At 41.0% G+C, this 16655-nt stretch overlaps 1 protein-coding gene across 1 annotated transcript in view; it reads left to right on the top strand.

Annotated features, from left to right (window-relative positions):
- Positions 1-16655, top strand: part of DNAH5 (dynein axonemal heavy chain 5) — a 640276-nt gene that overhangs the window by 40556 nt on the left and 583065 nt on the right. The window contains 2 exon segments of the mRNA XM_029590044.1: positions 7908-8042; positions 13154-13238. Of these exon segments, the coding sequence (XP_029445904.1) occupies positions 7908-8042; positions 13154-13238 (220 nt within the window).

Genomic DNA, 16655 nt, shown 5'->3' with positions numbered 1-16655 from the left:
ATTTGGGGGGGGGGGATGGGTGGGAGAATGGGGGAGGAAGGGAAAGATGTTGGCAGTGGGTGAGGAGATAGAGTTCCTGTCCCAAAGAGTTTATAATCTAAGAAGATGAGCAGAGAGTGAGGGAGGAGAGAGGGAGAGGCTTAATAATAATTATAATTTTTTTTTAGCATTACTGGACATACATGGCATTGAACAATGGTGATAAGCATTCAGATAGGTCCCTGCCCAAAAGTGTTCAGCAGAGCATGAGGAGGGGAGGGGGAGAGAGGAAGACAGACAGATACAAACTAGAGTCAAGAGAAGGTGCAACAGCTACAGACTAGGGCTGGCCAGCAGGGAGGTAATGAGAGTCAGACTGATGAAAGACAGGATTGCTTCCCTTATCAATCAAACAGACTGATGCAGTCATGGTTTTAACACCCCCCCCCCCCCATTGCATGCATAGAGCTGCAGTTCTGATTCTCCCATTGATTTTCCTAAGAACTACAACTGCATGCATGCAAATGTGGGTGTGTGTTTGGGGTGGGGATGGGGGTGGGTGTTGAAGGAGGCTGCAAAACCAGGACCTCGATCAGCTTCTTTGGTTGACCTGGGGGTGAGGTGGAAACCCTTAAAAAACATTTATTTTGATTATGTGACTTTTGAGAGGTTTAGGTTATTTTATATGTATTATAAAATTAGTTTTATGGGGGACTGAAGGAGAGATGCGGTGGAGGCTCTCCGCTCTGTGTTGCATTTTTTGTTACCTGCTTGTTAGCGGGCAGTTGGGAAACAGTGCCGCATACTAAGCGCAAGGGAAAACTTAGGGAGGTAGCCTCCAATTCCTTCCCCGGTTGGCCCGATTACAACAGAGAATAGAGGGCTTTTTCGCTGTCGACCCCGGGGAAGAGCTCCAGCTGGAGCGCTGTTACTCCTGCTGTGGAGCTAATGATGGTGTCACTAGCTTCATCTATATTGCTGAGTCCTGGAGCGCCAGTTAACACCCTCCCCACCGATTAGTGAAATGAGCTTTGGATTGAACTGACCCAAGGAAGGCCTAGTAACAGGTCAGACTTCCACAGAGGTTGAGGAGGCGAATCCCTCGGTTGTACCTGAGAAACCCGAAGTAAGTGGAAATATTAATAACATCTTCCACAATGCAAATCAACATATTTGGGGAGAGAGGTAGGATGCCAAGAGTTGGTGGTGGCATCGACTCCTTGGGGAGAAGGAGGAACTGCCAGCGGGCACAGTAATGTGGTAACTCCTGGCGGTATAAGCTTGGCAAGCACTGTTCCTGAAAGGATAATTGTAAAACCTCCTGTGATTACCTTGGACTCTGTTTGGACAGCACTAATGATTCTGGAGAAGTCAATTTCGTCCTTAATTTCTGCAGTTTCTGATATAAATAAACGTCAGAACAACAAGTCGTTTTACACGCTACAAAATTAGAAGAAATGGAGCAGAAAATGTCTCAAGTACAGAAGGTTCAAACTGGTTTAATACAAGGAGATTTGGCACAGTCAAGGAAATTAGAGAAAATTGAGAATGAAATAAGGTATTTAAACCTAAGAGTATTGAATTTTCCTCAGATCCAGTATGTTTCTCCACGTGAGCAATTTAAAAAAGATCTTCAAGAGGTTTTAAAAATATCACCTGAAGCTGTGCCACCCCTTGCAAAAATGTACTTTACATCTTTTGATAAAGAAGAAGAATTATTGCCTTGAGAACAGGGCCCAGTACCAGAACCTCCAATAGCTAAGCTATCAGCTTTCTTGGAATCATCTGGAGAAGAACAAGTTGTAAAACGTGGAACATTATTAGTTAAGTTCATTTTTTCATCAGATAGAGATTTGGTGCTCAAACTTTTTCTGCGAAACAGACAGGTCCTATATTATGGAAAGAAGTTATGGATGTTTCCAGATATAGTAAAAGCCACAGAGCAAAGGAGGAAGGAACTTCTAGCTCTTTGTCAACAAGCTAGACAAACTGGAGCCCAGATTACTGTTCGGTATCCTTGCAAATGTATTATGAGAATTAATAATGTTAAATATATATATTATGAGCCTTCGCATCTTAAGACTTTTCTTGCAGCAAAAGACTTAATCGGGAACACCGCAAACCAAGTTTTTAACACATAATGGAAATAACATTTTCCTCATTCTTTAATTATGTTTAGTAATATACCTCTTTTGAATCATGGTTCCTCCTATTGCATAGTACCTAGGATATTAAATATTAAAGGTTAAGTATTAAATGCTGTATTAGTGTAATATGGCATTAATATTACATACTTCTTTAAGGATATTGGTTTTTCTTTTTTTTCTTGGATGTTATTAATATCCTTGTTATTGACATGATTTGCTTTTGTCAAATTTTGTTATAATTAATAAAGAATAAATTGAAGAATTGAAGAAAAAATTAGTTTTTACCATTCTAGACAGTCATCAGAAAACGCGGGTAAGATGAATGACTGCCCAGGCACTATTTAGCTGGTGAAGACCTTATTGTAGGTATAATAAATGTTATCTCTGTGTTCTGTAGTATTTAGCAATGCATATTTATGTCATTTTTGGCCTGGAAGGGAGAGTTGTGTAGATACATTAACCTTTGCTTCTCTTCCCAACTCTGCGCTGCCCATCTACCTGAAATTCATAATCCAAACTTGGGTTGTCTGTAACAAGGCCGCCCACCCCTCAAACTTCCCCAGGGCCCAGGCCTCCCTGAACCATTTCCCTGTCAGGGAGTAGGGGTAGTTACCTCCTGCTACCTTGCTCATCCCTGCTGCACATTTTGACCTGTGTGTGGACAAAGCATGAGATGGTGGGGAGCTGATGTGAATTTTGACAGTATCGAGCAAGTCAACAGGTGGTAAGCATCTTTCCTGCCTACAGAGAGTTATGGAGGATCAGGGGGACATTGATGGTGGGGAGAGGTGGGGTCAGGTAGGCTTCCAAGAACTGTTGCTGGGGGAGCTGCAGGAATGCTGGGGTTTTTGTGGGCTTGTTTGGTAATGAAGGCAGGAGCACTTAGCATCTCTATGGCCTTTTTTTGTGTCAGAAGGGTGGCCAAAAACTTTAACACTGTGACTCTGTGGTTCAAGACTGGCATGCTAGCCTTTTCCCCATCACTACCCTGTCCCAGTTTCATTAAATTTCTCATAACTACATTGCTGGAAGAAACTTAATGCAGATTAGTCATAGGGGTATATGCACTTAGAAGCTCATGATTTCTCTTTTTTACTTATTTAAATAATTAATATGTACTTTATTTCATTTATTTTAAATATTTCTCACCCCCCCCATCTATATTCCTAGGCAAGGAACAGGTAAAACATACATAACATAAAATGGCATTAACAATGACAAACTCTGAAACTGCCACCAAATTTCGGTTTGTTCTTGAGTCACAGGACAGGAGCAAAATTTCTGGTGCACCACCATCTTAAATAGTCACTCTGTGCCCCTGCCTGGAGATATACATCCCCCCAAATTGGAGAATCCAAACTGGGATTTTTTGTGAGACTTTGTCAGAACTCAGCCCTGGGACTGAGTATGACCCCTATCTTCTTAGCCAACACCTATCAACCATGAAAAACGTAGATTAAATTTAGCATGAGCTCATAATCTGAAGAAAGGATGACAGTTCTAATGCAGAACATGGCATTGTGTAAGGTTATTAATGATAGACGTGAGCTGTGAACAGTTCATTCTCTACAATATCACAAACATTTATCCCTTCGATTCTGAACACACTGTCAAACCCCTGATCACCTCTTGCTTAGACGACTGCACCCTGCTCCCCACTGGTTGTCTTCTGAAGCATCTCTCTACGCTACGGGTCTATTCAGAATGCAATTGCATGACTTATCTCCTCCATTGTCACAATGACCATGCATGTTGCATGATGCTACCCCTCTTTTCAAGTAACTGCATTGGCTGCTCCTCCATTTCTGTATACTGGTTAGGTTTCTCCTGCTTACCTACTAGTGTATTCATTCTGCTTACATTCTCTCTCCTTTCTTGTCTCCCACTTCTGCCCTCCTCATGAACTCCATTCATCTGTTGTCACTCTTATCTGTACCCTTGTCCTCCATTGCCAACTCCTGACTGGTTGCGTTCCACCTTGCTGCCCTGTATTCCTGCAATAGCCTGCCTGAGTTGATGGGTCATGCTCCCACTCTGGCCAAATGAAAGCTCCTGGCTTTTCCTATTCATTGCCTTGTTTGATCTTAGCTATGTATCTATAGTAAATAAAGCTCCTGAAGTGGCTTATTTATCATGTGTGTGTGCCTTGACTCGACTGTAAGCTCCTTAGAGCAGGGACTTTCTCTTATGTGTATGTGCACAGTGTTGCATGTGTCTTCTAGTGCCTCAGAAATAACTAGTAGTAGTTTACAATTAGAAGAGCATTTTTTTAAAGCCTAATCTTCATCATGTTGATAAAAATAACTGATTGCCGTAGAAAATGTAGTTGTGAAATATGACATTATTTCTCATTAAGAAACTAGCCCCTTTGATTGTGCCTTACCTTAGGAGATGGTGACAGATTGTCGGAATAAACACTTCATTACCAATGAAGTGTGGACGTGGAATCTTAGAGATGAAAAAAACATAAATTGGCAACCCGGCTGTGTGTCTCTTTTTCATGAATCACCGTTATCAATCCTCCTAGGAAAACATAGTATTGAGGACATTTCTCAAAGGCATTTACCTTTGCCCAGGTTGAATGCCAGTTTAGAAAATAGCCTCCCCTACATGTGGCACCAGTTTGCAGTGGGCTTACACTTAGTTGCATTTAGGGGAGTCATGCTCAGTGGTGTATGATGGGTGCGATCAGAAAATAACGCGCGCGGTTTGCATTTTCATACCCATGCACGGTGTTTACCAGTGGAATTTTATCCTTACCTCCAGGAGCTGCAAAAGTCCATGGGTAGTTTATTCCTGTGGCAGTTTTCAAAGGGAAAATACATGTGTACTTTCCCTTTGAAAATTAGATACAAGATCCATGAGTACCTTGAACCTAGGTTGGAAGGTTGACAATTGCCCCCATTCTGCTTAACGTTAGATGTGCCCTTAAAGCATCCTGAACACTTACTGGGCATGTTGGCAGAATTTATTGGGACTTTGCTTATCTTCTTATGTTCCAACTTCTGATACTGACTGCATCTGTAAAAGCCAGTTACTGCTAGACAGGATAGTCTTGAGGCTTTACAATCACAGGACCTTCCTGCATGACTTTAGGATACTTTTTCTTGTTGATCATTTTTAGTGCTACTGCTGCAATGCTGTAATATAGTAAGGGTATTGTAGCGATCTGCTCAGTTCAAGAGAGTAGGATTTAAATTCCTGAAGATCCTATCCACTAACACACATTATTTTTGTCAGAAGCATGATGCTTTTAAACTCCTCTCCTTATGCTTAGTACAAAGCTGTCATGAAGAGTCAAAGACTATATTGGAGATATTAAATAAATCAAATTATAGATCCATACAGGGGCTTATGCACTAAACCTGCATTAAAACGTTTTAGTTCATACATCTGTAAAAATGTAACATGTGTGCTAAAACTCTGCTTAACATGGGATGCACTAAATCTTTTTGCAGGCTCATCAAAATGAAGCTTCTTTAGTAGGCATGCAAAATTAGCATGCATGTTAAGACAAAACAGTGCATGTTGAAATACCCTCATGCTAACCAGCTAGAAGTGAAAGAGCCACTTAATATGGAGGATTTCATCCCCTTGGCAAGGAAGACACAATCACGGACTTCCTAACATGGAACCTAGCCCACCCCTCCCCTCGAGACAGACCCAGACTTCCTTCTCAGACCCAGACTCCCTTCTTTTGGCTGATGAGCATGGGGGAATATTGATTTTCAATATGCATGCTAATGTTACCCTTTTTCTGGGGGTTTGCTATTTCTCCTAGGGCCATAAAAGTATGTATTCTCTGAGGCTGTCCTCTCAGCCATATTTCTCCTCACTGCAGATCCCAAGGGGTGGATTCTTTCTATGGGGTGAAGGCAGTCCTTCTTGGCCCAGGCAGGAGTGCTTTTCCCTGTGTGTGAGTGTGTATCTATCCTTTTTCTCTTTCAGTAGTTACAGCTGGGACAAACAGGCTGGATACAGACTGGGTGTTTAAACATGACGTATTGATTATCTCAAAAACTTCCATTAATGTCCATGAGAGCCTCCGCAAATGAAACTGTACAATGGGAATATTTACACAATCTTCCTGATTCTGGGCTTGTGTCCTTATCTTAACTTCTGGGATGAAGCTTATCACCTTTCTTCTCAGTGAATAAATTTGTTCCAGAGGGTTAGGAAAATCCTAATGGGGGGAATCCCCTGAATCTCGGAAAAATCCTACCTTAGTCCAAAGTTCTGTCTCTTGCCCACAGCCTGTGTCCTGGTCCCTTAGGGTGGAAATCCTGTTGAGGGTCTCCTCATCTTCTTCTTTCTTCCCAAACTTCCAGTAGATGTGACTTCTCTGAAGGAAAAGTCTGAGGCATACTGGAAACCAGCTAGACCAGCCCAGCTTCCCTATAAGGAGGGGTGGATCAAAATCTTCCTCACAACAAAAATGGGGAAACCTTCTGCAGTTCCAAAAATCTTTCTCTGGCTCTCTGGCCGGGGTGGTGTTGTCACTGATCTTGCCTCCTCTCTCGCCTAGAAGGAGGGCTCACAGGTCTTCAGTTCATGTCCTCTGGATCCGGGGACTATCGTCACCATAAAGGTTCAAGGTTTCACTACAGTCACCGAATATCCAAAAATCCAAATGAAGTCTTTCTTTTAATTTATTTATTTATTTCGAAACTTTTATATACCGGTATTAGTGGGGACATCATACCGGTTCACATAATAACTGAAAGTTTGGAAAATACATTTCAACAGGGAGAATGAACCTGGGCGGGGGTAAACCAATTAAAAAATGAGGCAGAACCCTCTCAGGCAGGGCATGCACTGAAGGGAAGTTTTTCTCTAAACGCGAAAACACCAGGTAGGGGATAGTAGGCCCAATCCAGCAGGGAAAACAAAAATCACCTTCTCGCTCTCCAAAGGCTAACTCAACTGACCATACTACTCCTACTTCTAGCCCTCCAAGTAGATTGAGACCACCAATCACAGCCAGCCTCAAGAGGAGGGGGCTATATAAGAATGGTGTCCCTACTAAGCTGGAAAAATCACTGGATAAGGATCTAGGACCACCTAGTGGCAAACCAGGGGGTCCACATACTAAAGTTCCATTTTAGTCCCTCGTGGACACCTGAAATAGTGCATGGAGAACATAGCATGCCATTTTGCATGGACTTGCTAAATCCTCATTTGCACCTGATGTAAGCTAATTTACATGTAGGAATGTTCTACTTTTAGCATGCATGTATTCATGTTGGCCAGGTCCAGATTAGCATGCACAGTAAGCTGTTGGTCCTTCACATACTGTTTTTGTGTATGCAAAGTTTTAGTGTGTAGGCGTCATAATATATTTTAATGGTATGTTTCTGCATCAGTGATATTACATATTCTGCAGTTTTTGTTGTATACCTTTTCTCCGTCTCTTGTATCTGTCTAATCCTTTTGAGTCATACATGCTCACTAGTGAAATACAAAATACCTTTTGGCTATGTGCTCACTAGTGAAATACGAAAAGAAAATAGAAGTATCTTTTGTGCACTGATAAATAGTTTTTACATAAGGATGACTTATCACTATAAAAAAAAGTTATGGTGCGATCCTTAAGATCAGAGGATAATTTGACAAAAATGTAAAAAGCAATGATTTAAAAGTATAAAAAGCCATTTCAGTACACAAAGACATTTGAAGACTGTATTGATTCAACCCTGACTTTGAGTTGCTTGTAGCAGATGATACATATTACATTGTTTTAATTTTTTTGACTATTTATGAATTAAAAAATATATTTTACAGCAAAAACTGAAGGAGGAGAAGGAAGCGAAACGGGCTCAGCTGGATGGTAGACATGACTATGTGCTGGGGATTGTTGCTCTCTGCCTGGATTTGGAGAAGGCTGAGGTGGAAGATGCAATCCTTGAAGGCAGTCAGGTATGCAGATTTTCTATCACTTTTGTCAGAGAAATCCCACAGAGGGATGTGAAAGGCTGGTGGTACCTGTAGAAGATTATGTGCAGATGGTCTGAAGAGACCTGAGTGGTGATAAACTCCTGCTTATCTCACTGCTGTCAGAAATAACAATGAGACTTTTTCTATAGGGGATCAACAGAACTCAGCAGCTAGACTTTTGACAGGAACTAGAAGATCTGATCATATTACCCCGATATTAAAGGACCTTCACTGGCTGCCTGTTAAATATAGAGCTCAGCATAAAATCCTATCCCTAATTCATAAAACACTCTACAATGAAAAGATAGAATGGTTAACTTCATCATTTCATTTCCATATCCCTTCAAGAATCACTAGATCAACAGGTACAGGGATGTTACCAATTCCTTCCCCTAAGATTGCTCACCTAATTAATGTGAGAGAAAGGACTATTTCCATTGCTGGGCCCCAACTGTGGAACTCAATAACACAAGAATTAAGGATGGAAGCAGACATTAAAATATTTAAAAAGGGCATCAAAACATGGCTATTCAAACAAGCCTTCCAAGAGTTTTTAACCTAATGATTTTAACCTACTGATTATATACCACTGTAATATATATATATAGTTGATTGTATTATCTCTGCTCTTACTATACTGCTTCTCTGTCTAAATTTTGATTATCTAGTTTACTATTTTATTTTTATTTATATTATGAAACTATGTATTTACTTTTCTTTTTGGAAATGCAAATATTTTTAAACGAATATTTGTTAGCTAATGTAAACCGATTTGATTTGTTCTCATGAAACATCGGCATATAAAAATCATTAAATAAATAAATAAATAAATAAATACCTTTTTCTTTGTAAACCTATGATCAAGGCTGTGATAAGGGCTGCAAAATTAGGCCCTTGCTGTGGAATCACAAGAGACAGAGGTATACGCATCTTGCACGCCTCGTCATACCCCTCCCCCATTATGCTGATCAGCCAGCAGGAGGAGGAAAGCAGTGGTGCCTTGGGACACATCCTCCTCCTCCTCCTCCTCCTCCGTTCCCAGAGCCCCGACTTGGGATTTGAACTACATGAGAAATTGTACTGCTGTGCGGTCCAGGCCCCGAGTTGGGGTCTGGGTGGCAGAAGAGGAGAATGCGGCCTAAAGCACCGCTGCTGTCCTCCGCCTGTTAGGCGATCAGCACAGGGAGAGGAGAAATCAACGCTGAGGTGGGGGGAGGGGGATAAGGAGGCTGAGAATCAGCAGATGGGGAGGAATAAGGGTGAAAATCATCGGAAGTGGAGATTGGAAGGAGGGTGAAATCAACCAGAGAGTACAGATGGAGACAAACTCAGGCCTCAGTATGGGAGCCCTGGAGCTTCAAATTACCAATGACACCTAGTTTACGCAAAGAAAAAAGTTTGTATTGTGTAGCAATTGCAAAAAGAATATACACATTATAGAACATAATACTTCTTGTACATGCAGAAATAATGAGGTCTGTATTCGGTAATCCAGCGAGCGGACAAGTTATCCATCTAAAATTAGTGGAGCTGGTAAGCAGGGGACTCATAATCTTGGCATCCAAAACATTAAACTCCCTCTCTAAGCGACTGCTACCAACAAAGCTAAAAGAAGTCACTTTCTTGCTTTCTAAAAAAGGCCTCTCTAGACCCTGACAAACCTGAAAACTACCAACATGTCAAACAGTCCATTTTTGGGGAAACTAATAGAACAGACAGTCCAAATCCAACTAAATCACTGGCTGGCAGAGGAAACTGGCTGGACCAGTATCAGTCCGGCTTTAGACAAGGCCACAGAACAGAGACAGATGGATGATAGAGCCAGGCCACGGTGTTAGTGCTACTGGATTTCTCAGCAGCCATTGACACTGTGGATCACACAATCATGTTATCACCGCTTAAATGACAAGGTCCTAACCTGGTTTATTTCCTTTCTTTCTGCCAGGCAGACAATCTGTACATTTCCCTGATAACTCTTTGGCACACTAGATGCTAACCTGTGGGCTCCTACAGGGATCTATACTGTTACCTGTACTATTTAGCATCTACCTCAGCCCTCTAGCACGGCTGATCCAAACAAAATCCTACATCTGTGTGGATGATGTTCAGCTTATATTACCAGTGGACCTGGACCTATCAACAGCTATAAAAAAGCCTACTACATGTTTCACAGCCATCCAAGAATGGACAAAAAAACAACAAAGTCCATATGAACCAAAATTAAACAGAGCTTGTTTGGATACAAAATATGAGTGGGCTGGTCCTTGATTTAAAAATTCCTTTCAGAAAATATGTGCTCTCCTGAAAACATAGGTCAAAAACTTCAGAGTATTGCGGGACTCAGGACTAATCAGGCTTCCAGAAATCCAGGCAACATTAAAGAGCTACTTCTTCCATTATGTAAACTGTGAAGACTCAGCCTTCTCCTTGAGAAGATAAACCTGCTCATGGTACACAATGCCATGGTAACCTCACAGTTAGACTACTGCAATGCACTTTATAAAGGACTACAAAAAGAGGCCCTTCAAAAACTACACAGCATGAATGATAGAGAGATGTAAACCACATGACCAAAGCACACCCACCCTACAAAAACTACACTGGTTACCTGTCTCCTATAGAGCCAAATTCAATATCCCGACACTGATCTTTAAGGCTGTAAGAGGAAATGGACTAAGATAACTGAGAAAGAGGCTGGCTTACATGCTTTCCAGACTGCTCTCCTTACTCACTCCATTGACAAAACAATTAAAAGAATGGATACCCATTGACAACTGTCTCAGGAATAGTACCTGCCCTCTGGAATTTTCTTCCAGAAGAGCTCTACCAAACATGACTACTCTCACTTAAGGAGAAAAGTAAAAGCCTTCCAAATCCTTAACTAAATCCATCCTGGAAAGCCGATTAAAAACTGACTTTCTTTCATGATTTAAAATGACTATGCAACACCATTTCTGAGCACTATAAACTATAAACTGTCTGGCATCATTTATGAGTATCTGGAATCTGCTGCTATAACATATTATCTTTCTGTGATGGTTATTCACATCAGGTTTAGTCCTGATTTGTCCACCTTTTTCACACTGAACCTGTTAAGCTGTTACACTACCACTCTAGTGCCTGCTATAATGCTTTCCAGTATGTTATTGACAAACCTACCATTCTATGATGCTTTATAATATGTTGTAGCCCACCTTGAGTGAATTTCTTCAAAAAGGTGGGAAATAAAACAATAAATAGCTGTGAAACTGGAAGATGTAAAAAAAAAAAGCTAATTGACAAACTAAAGAATAACAAATCACCGGACTCTGATGGTATTCATCCCTGAATTCTAAAAAAACAGAAATATGAAGTTGCAGACCCGTTGCTAGCAATCTGTAAAAATTAAAATCAGTCATTATGCCTGAAGACTACAAAGTGGCCAATGTAATGCCAGTTGTTAAAAAGGGCTCTGGGATAATCTGGGCAACTATAGACCAGTGATCTTGATGTCAGTGCCAAGCAAAATATTAGAAGCTTTTCTTAGGAATAGAATTACTGGTCATATGGATAGCATGGATTAATAGGCAAGAGCCAACATGGATTCAGCAAAGCGAAGACTTTCCTTAACCATCTATTAGAGTTTTAGACTGGTGCTGTTTAGCATATTCATAAATGATCTGGAAAACGGAGCTAAGAATGTGGTGGTCAAATTAGTAGATGCAAAAAACTGTGAAAAAAACTATGAAGAGCTGCAGAAGAACCTTGCTGGACTGGGAAACCTGGGCATCTAGGTGGCAGATTAAATTTAATGCGGACAAGTGCAAAGTAATGTATATAGGGATAAATAATCTTAACTGTAGGTACACAGTGCTGGGTTCCATATTAGAAGTCACCACCCAGGAAAAGGATCTTAGAGTCATTGAGGACAATGCGTTGAAATCCTCAGCTGAGTGTGTGCAGCAGTCAATAAAGCAAATAGAACATTTGGAATTATTTAAAAAGAAATGGAAACTAAAACTGAGAATATCATAAAGTCTCTGTATTAGTCCATGGTTCAAATGCAGCTTGGTTGTAGTGTGCAATTCTAATCGCCCCCATCTCAAAGCAGATAAAACAGAACTAGAAAAAATACAAAAACAGGTAACAAAAATGATAAAGGAGATGGTAATACTCCCTTATGAAGAAAGGCTAAACAGGTTAGGGCTTTTCAGCTTGGGGAAGAGATGCCTGAGAGGTTTATAAAATGTTGATCATGAATGGAGTAGAACAGAAAAATAGGGAATGGTTATTTACTAAGGAGCACTTCAGGAAAATAACAAGTAGCAGATTTCAAACAAATTTGAGTAAAAACAAAAACTTTCTCCATCAGTCTGTAGAATTTGCCTGATGATTTGGTCAAGGAATCTAGAATAGCTGGGTTTAAAAGGGGTTTGGCCAAGTTCCTAGAGGAAAAATCCATAAATCATTAACCAAGTAGATTTGGGCAAGTCACCACTTTCCCCTGGGGGTCAGTAAGAAGGAATGGATCTACTCTTGGGGGGGGCGACCTGATCTGGATTGCCCATTATTAGAGACAGGATGCTGGGCTCGAAGGCACTATGGTCTGACCCAACTTGACACATTTTATGTTCCCTATAGAGCCATGTAGTACTGGGACAAGAATTTAGATTAAAATAATGTTATGTGCAAATCTTAAGGCAAGAGGCACCCAGTTTTATTATAGCATGCACACTGCTTGTCATACTGTTTTTGTAAGGGTGTTACATAATCCAATGTGGAATTTACTATTGGCATGTTGCCGAATTCCTACAAAATTTGACAGTTAGGTTTAGCAGTCCTCTTCAAGTCAGTTTCCCAGGCCTCTTATTACAGCCTGTAAAAGGTAAGTCCTCTTCTTTCTTGGCCCTTTTACAATCATGCTGTCAGAAGTGAATTGGGCAGACTACTTGTGATGGAAGATCACAGTTAAAATACTTGCCTATAGTCTGAGTATTGCTAGACTTTCAGTGGTTTTTGGATTGCAGTCCCTGATCTCATGGAAATGGATCAAGGGAAATCACAATAAAATTAACAAAATCCTGGATGTAAACAGACTATGTTTCTTCTTACAGATTGAGCGCATTGAACGATTCTTTGCAGTTGGAGGTCTGCGTCATATTATGTTTTATTACCAAGATCTGGAAAGTGCTGAAATAGGTAAGATGGATAACCTGGTAAAAATTCCAGTGATATGGTGCTAAGGAATCTAGTTTGAACAATCCACGCCCAACAAGTGAAAGTTCTGGGGTACAGATCCATGCAAAGGGCACACTTTCAGGAAAGAATCATTTGTTTCTTCATTTCTTTCTAAGCTCTTCAAAGCAAACATTTCAAGTGTGCATATGGCTTTGGAGAGCCACCCTGATGATGTGCCCTTCACTCTTACTTCTTTCAGGGTCTCAAAGTGAATTAGTATTGGTGGATGGCTCAGAACCTATATATGGACTTGGTGTGTTAGTTTTAAAGGATGATATAAAGGAAAATGGATAACTTTCGTAACTCAAGAAGTTCATACTAATTAAGAGATCAAATAGGAGCCAATGAACAAAACTGGGTTTGTCATTGCATGATTTGAGTACACAGATATTCTTAAAATAATTCCTTTTGGGAAATCAGGAATTCTCTCTTTTACAACCAAGATTTCTTATGAAGAAGACCTACTGGAAGACCATATTCACTCGCTGTCTGGATAGCAATATTAGACAGATAAATGTATCTGGCTAACTTGGGAGTATATTTAATAGCAGTCGTACTACTGAATATAGCTGGCTGTCTTAAAGACTGTTCTTTGGCCCAATCATACTTAACTGGCATACAGGATCATTTATCATTTCACATTAGGGCCTTAATGCTTGTGATAACACTCTAACGCATGCGTTAAATAGTGCAACACGTGCTAGTGTGCAAATTTCATATTTGCTATGCAAGTAGGAGGAGTTTGGGCAGTTAATGGTAATGAGCAGCTTTAAACGTGGAATGCAATAGAATAATGTGGGTTTTAACACATTATTCTATCTGATATGCTATCAGAAATAACTACACCTTTTTCCTGTGCATTGTGCCTGCATTACAAGGAAAAGGTTTTTAATGCACATGCCCTTGGGGGAGAGAGAGAGAGAGCGAGAGAGAACAAATCTCTCTATAGAACGCAATGTCACGCTCTCTATATACCACTGTAAGAGGGGGTATTTTTAACTCGGTGTGGAGTTTGGGGGGTTTTGGGAGTGGGGTAGGTTTGGGAGGATGGTTTTACATACACAGTCAGAGGTATGAACAGTGAAGTTGACAACACTGAAGATTTTCTGTCATTTGATTTGATGAAAATACAAGAGGAGATGATTTGTACAATTCTCTCTCTGCCTAGCTTGATGGACTCTCTACCTAGTTTGTTTGAAGCTAAGTAGAGAGTGCATTGTACAAATTACAAATCAACTCCTCTTGAATCTTACATTGAGTCAAATGACAGAAAATCTTCAGTGATGTCAACTTCGCTGTTCATACCTCTGACTTTGTATGTAAAACCACTCCCTCAATCTACCCCACCCCAAGTCACCCCAAACCTCACCCTGAGTTCAAAGTACCCTCTTTTATAGTGGTATAAATAGAACGTGACATAGTGCTTTCTATAGAGAGGTTCTCTCTCTCTCTCTCTCTCTCTCTCTCTCTCTCTCTCTTTCTTTCACACACAGAGCATTTTGATAAATCTAGTGGTAAGTTAGCGAGCTAACTCTGAATATTGGAGTTAGCTGAATAACTTATCTGGCTAACTCAGCTCCTGTCAGTTATGTCCCTGGATCACCCCTAACTTAGGGCCAGATTCATTAAGGCTTTTCTCCCATTTTGTGTCTATGGGGAAAAATCCTTAGGAAGTCAGATACTTAGCTGGATAAGTGCCCAAATCTTCATTTAGCCAGATAACTTCTGAGTTATCTGGACAAATGCTTTTGAATATGGACTTCACTGATGTTTTGAAAAACCTAACCATACTTAAACACAATTATTTAATTGACCTCATTGCAGGAATTTATTGTATGCAGTAACTATAGAAGTCAGTGTTATATTCTGTGATGTTGGTAGACCCTGGATCGGGGTGAGAGCTGACTCCACCTACAGGGAGGAGCCCTGTGGTGACTCATCACGATAGGTGTGGCCTTAGCTGAGACGGACACAACAGTAAGAGACTTTATTGTACTGGAATGTAGAGAAACCCACCAAGTGGGAAGAGAAAGAACAGTCCAGAGAAAGAGGTTGCTCGATGATGATATCCCCGGTAGTGGTCCGCGGAGCGGGGTACACCGAGAATCACAGGAGAGTGTTGAGAGTAGAGCAGGAGGTCAGTAGAGCTTGGATAGCAGATGGTACTTACTCTGAAGTGTGCAAGGAAGATTGCTGAGGTGATCACGGTAGTGGCCCGAGGCACAGGGTACACCGGAGGTTACGTCAGCTGAAGGTAGCGAAGCCACAAGGCTGAACCAGACAAGCCCAGAGTAGAAGAAGAGAGACTCCAGGCAGGAAGGCCCTCCGAGGAGCGAATAGCCAGAATGTGATAAGGCCCCTGAGGAGCGAGTACCTAAAGCATTCAAGTCTCTGGGTCAGGAACAAGTTCAGCGTAGCAAAGCAAAGCGTCTCCGAAGGAGTGGAATTCAGCAGGAAGGAAGTCCTTGCTAACTCGTAGGTAGCTCAGACCGGTTGGCTCAAGTCAGATCCTCACTGTTGCAGTCACATATTAAAAATAGAAAGAAGTTCCACCCAGAACTTAAGAACCTACTTTCCAGTGTATGTTTCTGAGGTCAGGGCCAGATTTAGTCATATGCAACATAGGCACTTGCCTAGGGTGCCAAATTCTGATGTCACCCAAAACTGGGACTGCTCTGCTGCTCTTTCATTTCCAGGGGTGAAATCTCTCACCCCCAATATTCTGCCTATAGTTACCATAATCTTAAATTCAGCTCTGTCTGTGGTTCATATACAGCATATGTGTGGATTAAACCCCCCCCCCCCACACACACACACACACACACACTCTTGCCAGAGTCCTAATTCCCCCAACCCTGGCATATCTTGGAAATTTGGTGTGAATAGGACCCCAAACACAAAAGTTATTAGAGGAAAATGCACAACACATATAGACACACGGACATAGCTAACGATCTTGTATTCCAACTTTTACTTGCAATTAGGATAACAATCTTTTAAGTCCTTGTCACAGAGATCTTCTTTGAAAAGAACTATCTTTATTTGAAAGCTACTAGCTTTAAAAGGCATCACAAACTTGAAAGACTCCAGTTTTTTTCAGGACCACTTCCACTGCCAGAACACTATACTACAGAATTTACAGAAGGAGATTTTAAAACGAGTTGTGTGACAAGGTGATTCTTTCTGCCCTAGCTCTTCTGGCAGAATGTTTGCTATTTTGTGTCTTCAGCACATCCTCCTGGGCTCTTCACACACAGGGCCTTATTCAGAAATGACTTGTCTATATTCTCTGCCTATGGAGAACAAAAATCTAGATCAAATAAGGCTCTCAGGGTCCTAAGCTCCTTCTTAGAAGCTGGAGGAATCCTCTCATTCCCT

The sequence above is a fragment of the Rhinatrema bivittatum genome, chromosome 2 (genome assembly GCF_901001135.1).
Source record: "Rhinatrema bivittatum chromosome 2, aRhiBiv1.1, whole genome shotgun sequence".
Classification (NCBI taxonomy): domain Eukaryota; kingdom Metazoa; phylum Chordata; class Amphibia; order Gymnophiona; family Rhinatrematidae; genus Rhinatrema; species Rhinatrema bivittatum.
Note: the sequence above shows the minus strand (reverse complement) of the source record. Positions and strands in the feature narration are given on the sequence as shown.